We start from the raw sequence: 16,925 nt of genomic DNA, 5'->3' as shown, positions 1-16,925 counted from the left end.
GTTCAAGTCCAATTCAAGTCCCAAGTCATTGGTGTAAAAGTCCAAGTCAAGTCACAAGTCTTAGAACATTTTTTCAAGTCAAGTCTAAAGTCATAAAATTAATGACTCGAGTCTGACTCGAGTCCAAGTCATGTGACTCGAGTCCACACCTCTGCAAATCAGTACCAAGTTTTGCAGTATTGTACACAACTAGTCGCTGGATGTTGTGTTAGTAAAATGAACTGCGCAGCAAATCACATTATTTGTCAGATAATTTAACCAAAAGCTTCTAAAAGGTACCAGCAGTGAGAAGCAGACTGAGAGGTCTGTTTTATTGACTCTGACTAGCAGAGGTGTTTTTTTTCTTTCGGAGAAAAATGAAATGATTATTTGCTCGGACATAAACATTCCTTTTGTTTTGGCATAACACTCAAGCAATCATGAACTTTGGAAAAAAAATTGTGAGTCTGATTAAAACCTCACTGAAAGCCAGTGACTGTTTGTATTTTCTGACTCCAGGCTCGTGGTAAAAAGCGTCAGAAGGGCTGGTTCCCTGCTACTCATGTTAAAGTACTGGAATCCAGCAGTGGCAAGTCCACACCAGCACCTCAACCAGGTAACGCAGACACACACAGACACCACTTTAAGTCACTGGGGGAGGGCAAAAGTCAAAGCAGCATGCATTTTACAGCATTAATAAAATACCAGCGTGGATTAGGCAAAACTAATAACCTCACTGTCCTCTTCATATTCAGTCTGCCAGGTGATCGCCATATATGATTACACAGCCGCCAATGTGGAAGAGATGAGCTTCTCTAAAGGGCAACTGATCAACGTTTTAGACAAGAGTAACCCTGACTGGTGGAAAGGAGAATCCAACGGGGTTACTGGATTGTTCCCCACCAATTATGTTCAGATGACCACGGCGGACGTTGACCCCAGTCAGCAGTGTATGTAACTCTCTCTTCCATGTTGCTTCAAACCTGTATGACTAACTATTCTTAAGTGTTTGTTCATTTACCCGTACCTGCCTATCTGTGACCCTTGATAGTTTATTATCAGCTCGTCTGTCACACTTTTCTTCACACTGACCGTCTTCCCCCCCTCCCAATCTGTATTTCTCCCTCTCTCTTGTTCTTCGTTTGTTTCTCTTTTTAGGGTGGTAGAAAGACTCTTCCTCCTCCACCTCTTCTCCCTCTTCACCTCCCAACTTCAGAGAGACCCACTATCACACTCTGCTCTGACGGGCTGAAGTGATTGGACACTTATCTTCTAACTTCTCCCATTAAGCAAATTTCATTTTGTTCACTATATTTAAGACAACCTCAAGCAGCAGGTGAAAAATAAAAAATGAGGGGGGCTTGAGTAAATTAACTTGGGAGTGAAGCTAGTTTTTCATGACTATTTGTGGTGATTCTGTGACTTTTTGATTCCTTCGGTTCTTTTTTTTTTATTGTGAAAGTTGACGCTGAGTGATAGTGGGTTTCTCTGTGGCTTCTTCTTCCTTCGGTAGACACATTTCCTCCCTCATTCAGCCCAAACCTGTCTCTGCCATATGTTTCTCTTTTCCGTTATTGGCTCTCCAGTTTCTGGAGTTCTGCTCACACAAACCTAACTGTTCCTCAGAGATGTGTCTTTAATCAGACATGATGGTAAAGTGTTACTGCAGCTGCCTTAACTCTTGTTTCATACTAAAGATTGAGATCATGATAAACCTCAAAAATGTGAATAATTTTGAGTAGGATTGAAAAGGTCCGACTGCTGTCCTTCCAGTGAAATGTTATAAAGTCTGACCTGCTGTCTTAATGAAAGTGATTCAAAAAGGGAACAAAGAATCCAGTATGAGCATATCTGCATCAAACCTAGACTACAGCAGCAAACGTTTCTAGGACTTGCCTCACCGAGGTGCATTAGATGGTGCAAACTGCAAAGCTGAAGGTTGGGTGTCATGTTTCTACCTCCTGCATGCTTTTTACAGGCAGTTCACTCACTTAAATCACACCAAATATGGATGCATCTGAAGAAAAATATTTCCTGGAGTGTGCCATATGTGAGAAAGGAAAATATTCTGACTTAATTCTTGCTAAATTTCCCAAAGTTCATGTGGGAAAACAGCTTTAGAGTGAGTAAACCATTAAAGACATGGCCTGTTGTCACGCATGAACTCCAGATTGAAATGTTGTCCCTTGAAGTTTTCTTTCTTGTAGCACACAACAGAAAATGTTTCCTTCAGATGTGTTTGCACTGTCTGTTATCTCTCTGCTGCTGTTATTCCTACAAACATCAAGTGTCCAATCACATTTTTGTGATGTCTCGGTCTTGTAACTGGGGAAAAAGTTTTTTTTGTTTGTTTGTTTTTTATGGGTTTCATTTGTTTGTTTGTTTTTGGTTTTACAATGCTAAACCGGTTTGTTTATCCTAAACCTAACCAAAGTGTGAAACTAATAAGTCCATATATCTAAAAGCAATAATTTCATGTTTTCTTTTGCTTTCTCAGAGTTAACTAGTGTCAGTTTAATCCTTTCAATGGCCACAACTTCATCTTTAGATGGTTTTTGTCAATACTTTTTCCACTTTATTGATTCAAAGTTTCAGTGTCATAACAACCTGATGATTCATTTGCATTTAAGGTGTTACAGGTGTTTTGTTTCAGTTGATGGTACAACCATCTGGTTAAAGACCAGTTTATGTTCAATCCAGCTGCATTTGGATTTTGCATTTTCACATAGTTAAGGTTTAGAAAGGTTCAGGACTGCGGTGCATGTGTAAAAAGGGTGTTACAGTAAGCCTTGTTTTTAGAGGTGATATTTAAAGATGAGTGCTGCACTTTATATTAATGATGCTGCTTTTCTGCTGCTGCTCAGGGTGATTTTATTGTGGAAGGGAGTGAATGCATGTCTGCTGATAGTGTTAACCACAGGTTACATATTAAAATAAATAAAGAGGTACTGGTTAATGTTGGGATTGGGGATAAATTCAGATCAATGGGTGAAAGACTTTATATCCTGTGGATGCTCTCTTGGTGCACTGACTCCAGGGAGAAATTAGAAATGGTACAAAAGAGTTTGATGACCTGTAATGCAAGAAGAGCTAATCATTGTTAAAGGGTTTGTTACGTTTTTGGGAGTGGGGAGAGCCTGTATTTGTTTTATCACAGTTTATTTGTTGGGATTTCAGGTGAAAGGCTGCCATAGAGAACAACACTAACAGTGTTTGCACAACTGACTTTAAAGATATACCAAACATTTGTGCTACAAAGGTGATGGAAGATCTGTGTGGTATATTTTCTGAATCTGAAATAAAATAAATAAAATAAAGATTGTGTGAGTTGTGCTCAGTGTTTACATGTTCAATAAAATCCACACGATTAAGATGACTGAATAGATGAAAACCATCTCACCTTGTTTTTGTGATTTTTTTTTTTTTTTTTTTTTTTTTTTTTTTTTCCTTCCCTGTTTACATGCATGGATCTGATTTGTAATTTAGTCCCAAAAGATTGCTTCTTGAATAGTTGGGATTTGTTTCTCTGCTTTTGTTTAATGTTATCTATGTGACTACCTTATCTAAAAGCATGTGAATATCCACAGTTTTATAGACTTATTAATGGATGAAGGTGCAGAAAAATAGGAGAAGGTCAGGTTTATCCACCTTCTTCTCCCCCCCCCCCCACATTCAAGGTTGGAAAAAAAAAAAAAGGACTTCCTTTCCTGTTTTGGTACAAACAGATTTATCCCAGCAAGAAGATAACGGCACAGAAAGAGCCAAACTTGACAGGAGAGGCAGAGTACAATCACACTGAGCAAACAGCCAGACAGCTACAATCAGTCGTAGCAATGGATTCACAGAACAGATTTCACTTTCTAAACCTTTGGGATGACACAGCAGATGAGAGTGAAACAAGAGAGGGAGAGGAAAGAAAGGAGTTTATAGGGGATGAGCAGTCAGTTTGCATGGGATCCTCACAGTGGATGAATGGGCGCCCTGTATCAGGTAAGTGTGTGTTAGACGGTTGTCGTCTGCCACCTGCTTTTTTTTAAACCTTTCTGAAAGTAATGTATGAGAGGGTACAGAGGAGGAATCGTTTTTGTTTTCCTGTGCAGACAATTCCAGCAGGAGGCAGTAAACGCAAACCTGGGCTATCGGTACAAGCAGTCATTTGTGGGTTTTGTTGAAGTGGATGGACTGGTTGGTTGGTTTTCTTTTTCATGCAAACCTCTCCTCTGGGTGTTGCTCCTGTTTTGCAGGGTGTGCGGACTTGAACAGCCTGGATTCACTGAGCCCTCAAGAGAAGAAGAGGCAAGGTTACATCCATGAGCTGATAGAAACTGAGGAAAAATATGTGGAAGATTTGCAGATAGTGCTGGAGGTAATTTCACACAAATCTGCTGAATAATACATGTAAAAGCAAAAAGTAGCGTTCTCAAAAATCACACCAAGAAAAGTTACACGCTGCAGTTCTTACGGTGTTGTGTGTGTGTGAGTTGGGACTTGGTATGTTTTGTAATATTTGTGGCTTTTTCCTCTGCTTGTGTAGGTTTTCTGCAAGCCCATGTCTGCGTCGGGCCGGCTGAATGAGTCCGAGATGAACATGATTTTTGTCAACTGGAAGGAACTGCTGGCCTGCAACTCAAAATTTGTCAAGTAAATACCTTGTGGCGACAGTGTTTCTGATAGCGTGAGGAAATGCTGTGAAGAGTGTTTGTGCAGATTTTTTTCAGTGTAAAAAAGCATGTTGGGGGTTTGTCTTGTGTATGTGTGCAGGGCGCTCCGCGTTCGTAAGAAGACGGGCGGAGAGAACAATCCAGTGGGGATGATTGGAGATATCCTGGCTGCCGAGCTGTCCCACATGCAGCCCTACATCCGTTTCTGCTCATCCCAGTTCAACGGCGCCACACTGCTGCAGACTCGCACTGACAATGATTCAGACTTTAAGGACTTCATGAGGGTAGGAGGGATTCCCACATCCTGTCCGCTTCCAATGAGAGCTTCATGTTTACCATTTAGAGTTTGGGAATTTTAGGGGTTCCGGTTTTGTTGAAAGACAAGAATGTATCTGTTAATCTTTTAATGTTGTCTTTTTTCTCTTAGAAAATCGCCACAGACTACAGGTGTAAAGGAATGCCGCTGTCCAGCTTCCTGCTGAAACCAATGCAGAGGATCACTCGCTACCCACTGCACATCAAAAACGTAGGCCATCGTTTTCAAGTGTGGCCTTAACTGGCTGCATTTGACTTTCTGGTTGTTTTATAAATTCTGTCATAATTGTATCTATTATTTTATTGTTAGCTGTTTTAAATATTTAGACTCACATTAATATACAAAAACAGAATTTATAAGGGTGTGGAGAGTGACGGACTATGCAAGCGCTTTTTTCCAGTTCTACGATACTTTTACTTTAAGTATGAATGTTCTCCCTGGAGAGTATTTTCAGCCAGAGCTTTACATTCAGGGACGTGATCAGAAGTTATCACGGTAAGCTCTCATTCTGCACCAGGTATCAGCTTCCACTGCCAGAAGTAGTCAAAATTACTACTTTACAGTGCATGTTCATCGACAGAGTATCCAATGAAAGACACTCTTTAGTGACGGAAAATAGTTGTTAATAAAATTAACGTCAAATGTGAGCACGATTAGCTTATTAGTGTATTTACTTGTGCAGATCCTGGAGTGCACTGCAGAGGGTCATGCTGACCGAGGTCCTTTGAAAGAGGCGCTGGAGAGGGCGGAGGAGCTCTGTAAACAGGTTTTTATGATCATCATTTCCTTTATTAATGAGCCCAGTGAGTCGCTTAATTAGAAAGTCTCTGTGTTGTGGTTGAAAGAATCTGATGTGGTGTTTCTGGGCGATTACCTTGTGCAGGTGAACGAGGGTGTAAGAGAGAAGGAGAACTCCGACAGACTGGAGTGGATTCAGAGCCACGTTAATTGTGACGGTCCTGTCGAGGTATTGAGATTTATGGTTTTTCCTTCATGGATCTTTGTGTGAAAACATTGAAACGTTGTTTTAAACTTTCTCGCTTTTTACAGCATTTGGTCTTTAATTCCCTTACCAACTGTTTGGGCCCCAGAAAACTGCTCCACAGCGGCAAGGTGAGTTTCACTGCAGGTTCTCATATTGGCTGGCAGGATGGGGCATAACGGATGATGAAATTTGAAACTTAATGGTTCAAATCCCAGGAAGTAGTGTTACTGGTTACAAGCCTCCTACCACAAAGTAAAATCTTCAGACACCAGTAAGCTTTAAATAATTTAAAGTCGTGTTTTGCTGAAGATTTGCGAAAGTAAATCAGTTAATGTTGTTAGTGTTTTAAGTGTTTAATCATACATGTGCGGGTGTATCACTCTATCGTCACAGTTGTACAAGGCAAAGAGCAGCAAGGAACTCTGGGCTTTCCTCTTCAACGACTTCCTGCTTTTAACGTACGCGGCTAAACAGTTCACCTCATCTGGACCTGATAAACTGTTCAGCAACAAGAATAACGTACAGCTAAAGATCTACAAACCGGTAAGAGATGCACACGAGTGGAAATCTCCTCCTTTGAGGCAACGTTAGACTTTGTGTTTGTGCCCGACCGTGTTTCATCTTGTGTTTCCTGTAGCCCGTCCTCCTGAACGAAGCTCTGGTCAAGCTTCCAGATCCTTCCAGCGATGAGCCCATCTTCCACATCTCACACATTGACAAAGTCTACATGCTCAGAACAGACAACATTAATGAACGGTATGTGCACACGTCGGCGTACGCACAGAGAAATGTGCCAGTGAATCAGTGGCTTTTACGAATTCCTGCGTGTTTGTGTTTTTTCAGGACGGCGTGGGTTCAGAAGATTAAGGTGGCGTCTGAGGAATTTATTGAGACTGAAAAGAAAAAAAGGGAAAAGGTTTATCAAGGTTTGTGTCTACACTCCAAGAGCCACATTCGTGTCACCTAAACGCGATAATCTCAAATAATCATTTAAGCTTTCTGTGCACGTGTTTACAGCACGCTCTATGAAAGGCAGTGGAATCGGCAGACTGCTCGTCACCATCCTAGAAGCCACTGAACTCAAGGCAGCAAAACCCAACGGTGAGCATGAATGCACTAAAAACAAATCATCAGCTTTTTTTTTTTCTTTTTGTTTCTTTGTTTTATACTTTTACACTTTTATTTTTACTTCCTTTTTTTTCCTTGACTCTCCTTTTTCTTTTTTTTTGATTATCTGAATCAATCCTCAACTTGCTTTCTCTTTACCTGCTCTTACATCCTCCTCATGCCTGTCTGCTGTCTTTCCCTCCTGCAGGTAAAAGTAACCCTTACTGTGAAGTGACCATGGGAGCTCAGATCTTCACATCCAGAGTAATCAACGACACCCTGAACCCCAAATGGAACTTCAACTGTCAGTTTCACATCAAAGACATCTACCAGGACGTCCTCTGCATTGCCATCAACGAAAAAGACCAGTTTTCACCAGACGGTTAGCTACCGGCTAATTACATTATTTCATTTTATTAATATTGCTAAAGTTTGTTCAGAACTCTTTCCTTAAAAGCCCGTAAAATAGTTAGATTATGGTGTAAATGTATACAAATTAAATTATTATTAACACTTGTTTGTAAGAAAACAGTGGAGTTCCCACTCCAGGTTGGGAATGAGCTGCTGCTCCAAGTGCAGAAAAGTATCTTGGGGGTCTTGTCTTTGAGTGAGGAGAGGGTGGAGTGGGAGATTAGTGTGGTCTGTTGTGGTGAAGAGAGAACTGGCCGTGAAAGTAATGCTGCTGTTTTACACTTCAGTCTACATTCCCACCTTCACCTACGGTCACTATCTCTGAGTCACGACTGAAAGTTTAAGGTTGTGGATAGCTGGAGCTGGTTAAGTCGTCTGATTAAGTTGCCTCCCGAACACAAACTATGAAATGGAGAACCCAACACATGTCATGGAGCAAGCTAAGTATTTATTTACGGCAACTTTCTCTATAAATTCATCTACAACTGAGTCACTTTCCAGCAACTCTCCCCTCTGAGCTGGGTCGGCACACTTGTTAGCATTAGCTTCCTGTCTGGACTGCCCTCTTCTCCGGGTCACGGCATCCTCCTGAAATAGAGGAGGCATGATTAGATGACCATTACTGGCTGTTCCCAGCCTCCCCTGACACTCTCTGAGCCCACTGCTCCACCCCTCCCTGCAGCTAAGCCACAAACCACACCCCGCCACAGTGAACTACCAGGACGTAGCCCCAGGACAAACCAAGGACACAGCTGACAGATTATTTCTCTGCTCTGGCTTGGGAATGCCTCACATAAGCTTGAGGAGGTAGCTAGAGACAGGGAGGGCTAGGTGTGCCTCCTGCCCCCATGACACGGATAAGCTGTAGAAAATAGATAAATGGTTATTTTATTCAGTGGCAGAATGACAAATCCTCTTAAGACATGGGTGTAGGGTGGGAGTGTCAAACACGAGGTCAGAGGTCCACACCAGCACATGGATCAATCGGGGGAAATGTGAAATGAGTTGAACACACTGCTGTGGGGTTTAAAAGAAGTATTAAAAGAGCATCCCATGTGTCACTGAAACTGTCTCGACACTCCCACTGGTTAAACGTTGGCTGTTGTTGGTGAATATTTTAGTTAAACTGTACACAGGATAATTACAAAAAGTATAAAAAGTTAAACATGGTTTTCTTCTTTAAAAACAGAAAAATAAATAAATATAACTTCCTCCGAACTCATGTGCTGTTCTGTTTTCTCGTGTCAGAGTTCCTGGGCCGGACCGAGGTTCCAGTGGCGACCATAAAGAAAGAGTTGGAGAACAAGGGACCGGCGACGCGTCGGCTTCTGCTGCACGAGGTCCCAACAGGGGAAGTGTGGGTCCAGCTCGACCTACAGCTCTATGGACACAAGTAGCCGCAAAGGAAGAACTGAAACAAGAAACTACATCCTCTGTAGAGACTTTCAAATAAGAACAGTTAACCAAATTTTAAAAGGCTGCTTGTTTTCACATTAACAAACTAAGATGGTTTCTCCTCTAAGCTGTAAGGAGAGACGGTCTCATTCATCAAGCCTTAATTAATTTAATATTAACCAGCAGTAATAATACCTCTTCTGATGTCATCCAAGTCCTGCAGTAGAGATGGCCTTTCAACAATTCAAGCCACGAAATAGGAATTGGAGCTCTTCTTTTGTTCCTCGGGATGACTTTAGATGGAAAGGGAAACTTATTCACCTGCTCAGTATGGAGACTTGGTGTGTCCCACAGTTGAATGTGAGTCCTATGTAAAATTTACAACCTTCAGATGGAGTTAGGACCAGACAAAAGCTGCTGAGAAGCAGATAATTCAAAGCAATAAAACTATATGTGCTCTCCTTTAGACTCTCAGAGCTCTGTATCTCAGTCGGTTTTTATTAAGTATTCACTTTGCCAAGTCTGCTCAGCCAAGGCCATTAAACGAGCTGACACTGAACTAACTAGTGTTTTATCTTAACTGTCAAGAGATACAAGTTGACTCTTTATATTATTTTCTTCTTTTTTTCTGAGGAGATCATGACTGACTGCTTTTTAGAGACTTTGCTGGCCTGCTTTGTGGCTGTCGCCAATCATAAACTGTCTGGGCTCACTTCTCACAGTGACATCAGAGACAGTAGATGGCAAATGATGGACAGTGACAGCTTGGAGAATAAGTGCGTAGAGCTGGTCTGAAGTCAGTTTACTACTGTAGATCTCAGGATACGTTGTTCTGGGTTGAGTCTGTGTCACTGTAGCAACACTGAACACTCGTTTTGTTGTTTTGTGTGTATGTTGGGATTCGTGAGTACATATCTTTGGAGAATAGAAGAATAACGATAGAGAAGCGAACAGATCCTGCAACTTTGGGAGGATACAACTTCTTGCCTTAATAAAAGTCATTTTTGACCTTTTTTTTTTTTTTTTAAATATATGATTAAAATAATTTACTCTTCATTGGGATGATGCTGGGCTTGACTGTAGACTATTTTTGCTTTTTCTTTAACGTGTGAAATCAGCTACGGCCGAGTAATTTCAAGTGAGTTTAAGATGATTAAGGTGAGAGTTTTGTGTTTTTATGCAAACAGTTTTGATGGCGCTAACTTTTTGAAGTAACTCAGATCAAGAGCAATAACAAACAGTATTTTCCCACTTGTATTTTTTTATGCTTTTTCAAACTGCCGACACATTTTAAGGCTCACCCCTCTCGTCCCTGCCTGCTTACAGTAATATTGTGACCTCAAAAAGTTAAAGTTGGCGCTTACGAACGTCAGCCATGAAGACGCTACAAAGATAAAGGGTGTAAAAGCTGCGTATTTGTGTTGTTGTTGTTTTTACTCTTACTCAGTGTGCTCAGATTATTTTCTAACTCTGCATTTAAACGAAATGTGTTGTATTTATTTCTTAATTTATGCGTGTGACTATCCAAAGTTTAGGGCGCCTTTCTGTTTCATCGTGGAGAATCGGTCGGTAATCGCTGAGTTTGTTTTGTGAGAAAGCCGGCTCAGTATCTTAAGACTTTCCACACATGAACTTCTGAGTCCAGTCAGAATATTTTCCACAGTCTTCCTTTCTCACATGTAGCACACAGCAGGAAATGGTCTGCTTCAGATTCATTCGCACTACTGGAAATGTGGAAATGTTCCTTTTGGGTCAGAGGTGCAAACTTCAGTCCAGCGTCACATAGACTTTTTACTTGGGAGCACACAGAAAAGTAAAGACGAGCTAACGTCTGATCCGACTGCATCAGATATTTGTGTTGTTCATTCACCTCTGCTGGGTGATGTCTAGATGTCCAGCGCTGAAGTGCATGTGTGGAAATGGATTCATATACATTTTTTCCCCCTTGATTGAGTTTTACTGTAAGGAGACGAAGTTGTTCATTGTTTTCTTAGGTCTGATATTTTGTGCTCTTGTACTCCACTGAGTTGCCCTTTTTTTTTCTTTTTTTTTTTTTTAATCAACGAGGTTATTTTTAAGTCTTGTTGTCAACTCCTATTCTTTTTTTCTTTTCTTTTTTTTTTAATTTTTTAATTTCCTCGTCTGCGTAGGGCTGTGAAAGCTTGTTTTCCTCTTTCATTTTCAGCCTCCTGCACTGACTGCTGAGTTTATGACCTCTCTAACCCTGACTTGCCTGTTCACAGCTGACCGGATTCTGTAACCTGCTGTTTGTACTCACCTTGGCCTTTATATGGCACTCGCTGTATCAGGGTTTCTTAAAGCAAATTAAAGATATTAAAAGTGATCAAACTGTCAATTTAATTGTCCGGTCAAACAAAAAGGACCAATTAAAATAACTAAACTGTGAGCGAACATCCTCCTGCAGACTATGCAGTTGAGCACACCATCCTGCTGTTGTGCTTTTTCCAACTACAGTGTTATGTGCAGCATTTTTACTAAGCTACAACAGATTTTACAGTTTTCATAAAGCTGGACGTGATTTGAAGATAAATTCTCATGTTTGAACAAGTGAAATATATATTTTTGGGGGGTAGTTAACTCTTGGTTTGCCTGGTTTCTCGTGGTGTCCGGCCACAGAGTCCGTAGAGTTCAGTGCAGAGTTGTCAGTGCGCACCAATAGCTCTCATTAAGTCCTTCTTCACCCTCCACTGGCTCTGGGGCCACAGGAGCAGCAGCTATTATGTAACCACGCTGAGTGGGTCTGTGAAGAGATGACAGCAACACACACGGCTGCGTGACTGGGTCGAGAAAGTCAGCTGAACTCTACCTTTTGTGGTAGAATGCTATGGCACTGCTAATGCATTTAATGCAGCGGGGGATGTGATGATATAACTAAAGGGATTAAATGTAATTTATACTTATTTAACTAAGTGTCATAGCATTGCCTGAAGCTTATTTATTTATTTTTAAATACAAATATGATTCACTTGAAAAATCAGTCAAATGTTTGCATTTTGTGACGGTGGCGTTCCACATCTTAAAAACCTTGGAACACCTAACGGTGGAAATCCCAGAGGAGACCCAGAACTCAATGGACACGTACATTGACTGCCCTGTGTACTTCTCCCAACTGGAGAGTGTGGCTGGGGTTAAGGATGTCTGGAATTCCTTGCCTTAGCATGCTTCCAGCACGGTCCAACCTCAGATAAGCAGAAGACAATAAACGGAATGTGTTTAGTGAAGGTGACCCAATTTAAAATTCACATATTCAGTAAAATAAAAGAAGCTGTAATAGGTTGACAAAATGCATACACTGACGTTTGTGGTGGTTCTTGCTGTCGTGGGTATCTCCAGGTCCTCATTCTTGCCATGATGGCACAGACTAAGAGTGAAAACAATAGTGGATAAAATAGTTTCTGTCCAAACAGATTCACTGAAAAAACATGTTTTTTTTCTCTTCCCTTAAGTCTCTTAAAGGAGGCTTTGGGCTACAACATGGTGCCAGAACAGTTGCAGTGGGCCTTGGTATTGATTCCACAAGTCTTATTCTGTGTTTTCATTGTGATGGGAATGAATGCTGTCGATCAGTCCAAAATCTCCCGCTGGCATTCTTCTGAAGGTCATCGATGAGTCACACTAATCAAACCATTCAGTGCTCCCCATAATAATGTATACAATCACTCAAAACAACTTTGTATGGATTTGAAGACAAGAAACATGCCAGAGAAAAAAGTCCTGCCACAGCCTGTGTAGGTACCGCAGGTTGGCCAAAAGAAGACGTTTACAATAAACAATTTTTTTTATGTTTACTTAAATTTCTAAATATATGCACTCACAGGTCACCTCATTAGTTACACCTCATCAGCTGCTTGTTAAGATATAAATCACATGGCAGCAAGTTAAGTGAATTTGAATATTGGATGTTTGTTGGTGCCAAACAGGCTGTTCTGAGTACTTCAGATGATCTACTGGAATTTTTTCCACAAAACCATCTCTAGAAAAGAGAAAATATCCAGTGAGCAGCATTTTGTTTTGGTGCCAGAGGTCACAGCCTGCATGAAGCTGATAGAAAGGCAACAGTAACTCAAATATCGCACCTCTGAACACACAACACTTTAAACCTTGAAGCAGATCGGCTACAGCAGCAGACAACCACACCTGTAAGTTCATGCAGGATCACCAAAACTGAACAATGGAAAATTAGGAGGCCGCTTCCTGATCCGAGGAGTCTCAATTTCTGCTGTGACATTTGCATGGTCAGGTCAGAATTTGGCGAAAAAACACAAAAGCATGGCTCCTGCCTTGTATTAAACGTTCAGGCTGCTTTTTATGCTGACCATTTCCACCTCTAGGACCACAGGGACACGGTGGAACAGGAGTTTGTCATTATGGGTGTGCAGCTGACAAATGTGCAACAACTGTGAGATGTAGCCATGTCAATATGGACCAAAATCTCAGAGGAATGTTTTCAGAACCTTGCTGAAACTACTGCATGAAGAAGGAAGGCAATTTAAAAGGAAAAACGGGGCACAAGTGAGTAGTGAGTGTATGTCAGCTATGAGAAAAAGGTCAGTCATGAGGCTGGTTTGACTTCAAGATACTCTTAAAGGATTTTTCCTTATAGCAAAAGGTATAGTAAAGGTTCAGAGGCAGACAGGAATAGAAATGGCAAATGAAGAGCCAGAGGGAGAGAGTGTGCATGAGACAAAGTGAAAAGGAAAAGTGCAGCAAAGCAGAAGAAAAGAACAGTTTAGAGGTGGGAGGAGAAAAACAGAGACAGAGGAGAATAAACACACATGGAGACAGAAAGAGAGCGTGGAGGGAGAGAGTGACATCTGCATACAGGATGAGTCTGAGAGGCCCTCAGTTCCACTTGAGTTAGTCATGGGAATGATTTGATTATCACCACATGAACAGTTGTCTTATGTAACACACACATACACACAAATACCCTCACAAAGAAAACACAGAAATAATGAGGGATTTGTGTCCTGACCAAAAACCTACACTGAGTAAAGGTGCCCTGAAGCAGCAGACAGACAAGAGGGTGAAAGAGAAAGACCACGTCCACGTCATACAGGTCTTTTCCTAGACATTAAAACACTGAAACTCTCCACCAAAACGAGCACAAATCAGCTTTTTGCTATTGTGTTAATTTCTGATCATGTTCATCAGAACACGATGCCTAGCTAAAAATAAAATAAATAAATAAATTGAGGACTCACCTAAACGCTGTCGATGAACTGATGTTGAACTGAATTAAGGTCGTGATTGCTATTATTATTTTTTCAATCATTACCAAAATTGGAACAACAAGCCTCGCAAAAGTTGTCATTTTTCCATCACAGTGGGCCCAAAATCAGTGGCACACCCACAGAAACGCATAAAAAACGATAAGCAAACTTTACCTCACAGCAGGTTATTTTTTCTGTAGTGGGAAACGATGAAATGATAGACCTCCACTGTTTCCACAAATGCCTTTAAACACATCAGTGCAGCACTCGGTGAGATGTTAATCTGTTCCAATAACTTACAAACTGCTCAAATGTGTGTTAGTGCACATCTGAAAATAGTTCCCACTAAAGCTAAGGTACCCAGCTGTTTTATGAAATTGTTTAGTCATTTGTAAAGCTGAAAGTACAGATTTGTGGCCCATTTGGGGTTTAAGGTTAAGAACCAAAAGACCGCTGAATATGTCCAGGTTAACCAAAGCCAGCACACGCGAATCTTGGGACATCTTTAGCTTGGCCGACTTGTGTTTATATTGATCAGTAAATATGAATTACTCCCATCTATGATGAAGTTGATGGTGTTTTATTTTGCTGATGTGCTGAGATGAGATTGCCTACACTGACCTGAAATTTCACCCCTGAAGCTTCTTAAATAATGAAGTGAAGCACCAGTGGAGCAAAGACCCCAGTGTGGCGCAGACCCAACGTCCCCCCTCAGCACCTGAAACTCACAGCTCCCGTCCCTCGCTATTTCAAAGAGGGTTGACAATAATTCCTGACAGAAAACACTCCACGGCTTTAAGAGAGTTAATATTTCAGCACCCTGAGCAGGAAGTGCAGAAATACATGCATTATGGATTTAAAGTGGTCTGTGTGTTGTGTATTCTGCAAAAAGAACAATGTTTAGACATTAAAATCGCAAACATAAGGCGATGCTTGGTTTATTTAATATCTATTAACCTTAATTCTGCTATATCAGCGCTATAAATAACCTTCACATGTGGCAAGGAAAAAAAGATGCGTGGATTCATTTTATTTATTTCTCTCCAGTAATTGTGCAAGAGAGGGGAGTTTGCATGTAAATGTGCTGAGATTTCAGATTGTGCAGACCTGAACACAACCAGTAACACAAGGCTTTTGTGTGATATTAAGTGTTAAACAAGCCATTAAAGAATTACAGAAATGTGAAGATGCTGATTTATTAACTTGTGCACGTGTGGGCGTAGAACGGAAAACGTGATTGCAGTTTTACAAAGAGCAACGGAAAGATCCAGCAAATTTTCGACAACACGGTTGTGTCAAATCTGAAACAGATATTCTTGACAGAAGTGGAGAAACAGAAATTAGATTTTTTTTTGTTTTGGATGTGAAATCACAGAAGTGAAACTGAGCCTATCACATGTGTAAGTGCAGAGCTAAGGCCTGTAACAGTCAGCACTTGGACTAAAAGACAAAAAAAAGCATAATCCACTGTAACATCTGTTTGTATCACTGAGAAATAAGTTCGTAAATGGTAAATCACACCTAATAATACAGGTGAGTGTGCGCGTGAATGCAAAACATACATGCAATAGGCTAAAAATATGAGCTCAAGCTCTATGAAACGGGATGTTGTGTTGTATCTAAAAAAAAAAGGTTATGCATGGTCAGTAGTAGGCCTGAGGTAGACACACTCACCCTCAGTGCACACTCTTTCTTTATGAAAACCAGCTTATGTATGGAGAAAAGCTGTAGGCATGCATTCTGTGCATGCACATCATTTATTCATGCAGCTCCTGATGATGTAAAACAAACATGAAGAGACAAACAGACCAAATAAAATGAATTTTAGTTGTCAGTTACTTGTAGCCATGTAGGTGCTATCAGGCGTTCCATATCTTCGCTTCAGACCGAAATGCCATGAAACTTTTTCACGTCAAACTTTTGTGGATTCCAGGGGATCAACAGCATTTTGGACTGTTGGATTGTATATTGCAGCACTGGGTTGATCTTCAGATTTGTAACAGGTTTTGCTGATGCATTAACATTTCTTCAGTTTTTATCTTATTTTGACCAATATTCAGGCCCAGGGATCAAAATACAACAGGAGCAATTCTGATATTTCCACCATGAAATATTAGCTTATTAACAGCATCACAGACTGCATATAAAAGTATAAAAAGGATCACCCGGTGTTTTGCAAAGTCCTGTTTGTGAAGACTTAAACTTTTTTGTGGTATCCGCTTTAGTTTTTTGAAACCAGCTGTCACAAGGGTGTGGTTCACCTGACGAAAACCGAAAAACACAGAATTCCTAAATGCAGCACATGCAGATAATTTGAATGAAAAGTAAACTGTTAATTTGTTGTTATCAACACCTTATAAACAAAAGAAAACATGTATTTAATAGTGCGAGGGGATGGATGACAGAAACACTGGGGAGAATACTTCTAAATAATATTAAAAGAAGAACAGAAACAAAACAGAAAACAAGGATCCAAACAACAACATGACAGTACTTTAAGACTTCCCTGTGGAAGCACCTGTTTTCCCACAGACACATGCGTGTTAATTAAACTAGTTGTGAGAAATACTCTAAAACTTCTGGGCTCTTTTTCATGTCTGCATATCTGACCTGTCACATCCTGCTTTTGGTCTCCAGCTGAGACCATAATTTACAAAGAGTAGACTTTCAATTCGCCCCCTGCTGGCTTTTAAAAAGAACCAAGGTGTAGCTCCACTCACATATCTTTTATATACGGTATATGGTCAGCATTAGGTGGGGGTTTACAAGACCACTGGATTGGCTTTTAGTGATGATGTCATTATCTGTAAGCATCAACTGCCTGTTATTTATCAATG

The 16,925-nt window shown here is 40.7% G+C and overlaps 1 protein-coding gene across 1 annotated transcript in view; it reads left to right on the top strand.

Moving 5' to 3' along the window:
• itsn2b (intersectin 2b) overlaps positions 1–8,874 on the top strand; it is a 41,236-nt gene extending 32,362 nt beyond the window's left edge. Inside the window, 15 exon segments of the mRNA XM_014340002.2 lie at positions 499–595; positions 735–929; positions 4,224–4,345; positions 4,514–4,620; positions 4,741–4,924; positions 5,068–5,166; positions 5,639–5,722; positions 5,840–5,923; positions 6,007–6,069; positions 6,335–6,484; positions 6,579–6,697; positions 6,785–6,867; positions 6,959–7,042; positions 7,257–7,430; positions 8,708–8,874. Of these exon segments, the coding sequence (XP_014195488.1) occupies positions 499–595; positions 735–929; positions 4,224–4,345; positions 4,514–4,620; positions 4,741–4,924; positions 5,068–5,166; positions 5,639–5,722; positions 5,840–5,923; positions 6,007–6,069; positions 6,335–6,484; positions 6,579–6,697; positions 6,785–6,867; positions 6,959–7,042; positions 7,257–7,430; positions 8,708–8,874 (1,812 nt within the window).
• The last annotated feature ends 8,051 nt before the right edge of the window (positions 8,875–16,925 follow it).

This window comes from Haplochromis burtoni, unplaced genomic scaffold (assembly GCF_018398535.1).
Source record: "Haplochromis burtoni strain Fernald_Lab_line unplaced genomic scaffold, NCSU_Asbu1 Contig_11, whole genome shotgun sequence".
Taxonomy (NCBI): domain Eukaryota; kingdom Metazoa; phylum Chordata; class Actinopteri; order Cichliformes; family Cichlidae; genus Haplochromis; species Haplochromis burtoni.
The sequence above is the reverse complement of the archived record's forward strand: the minus strand, read 5'-3'. Positions and strand labels throughout refer to the sequence as shown.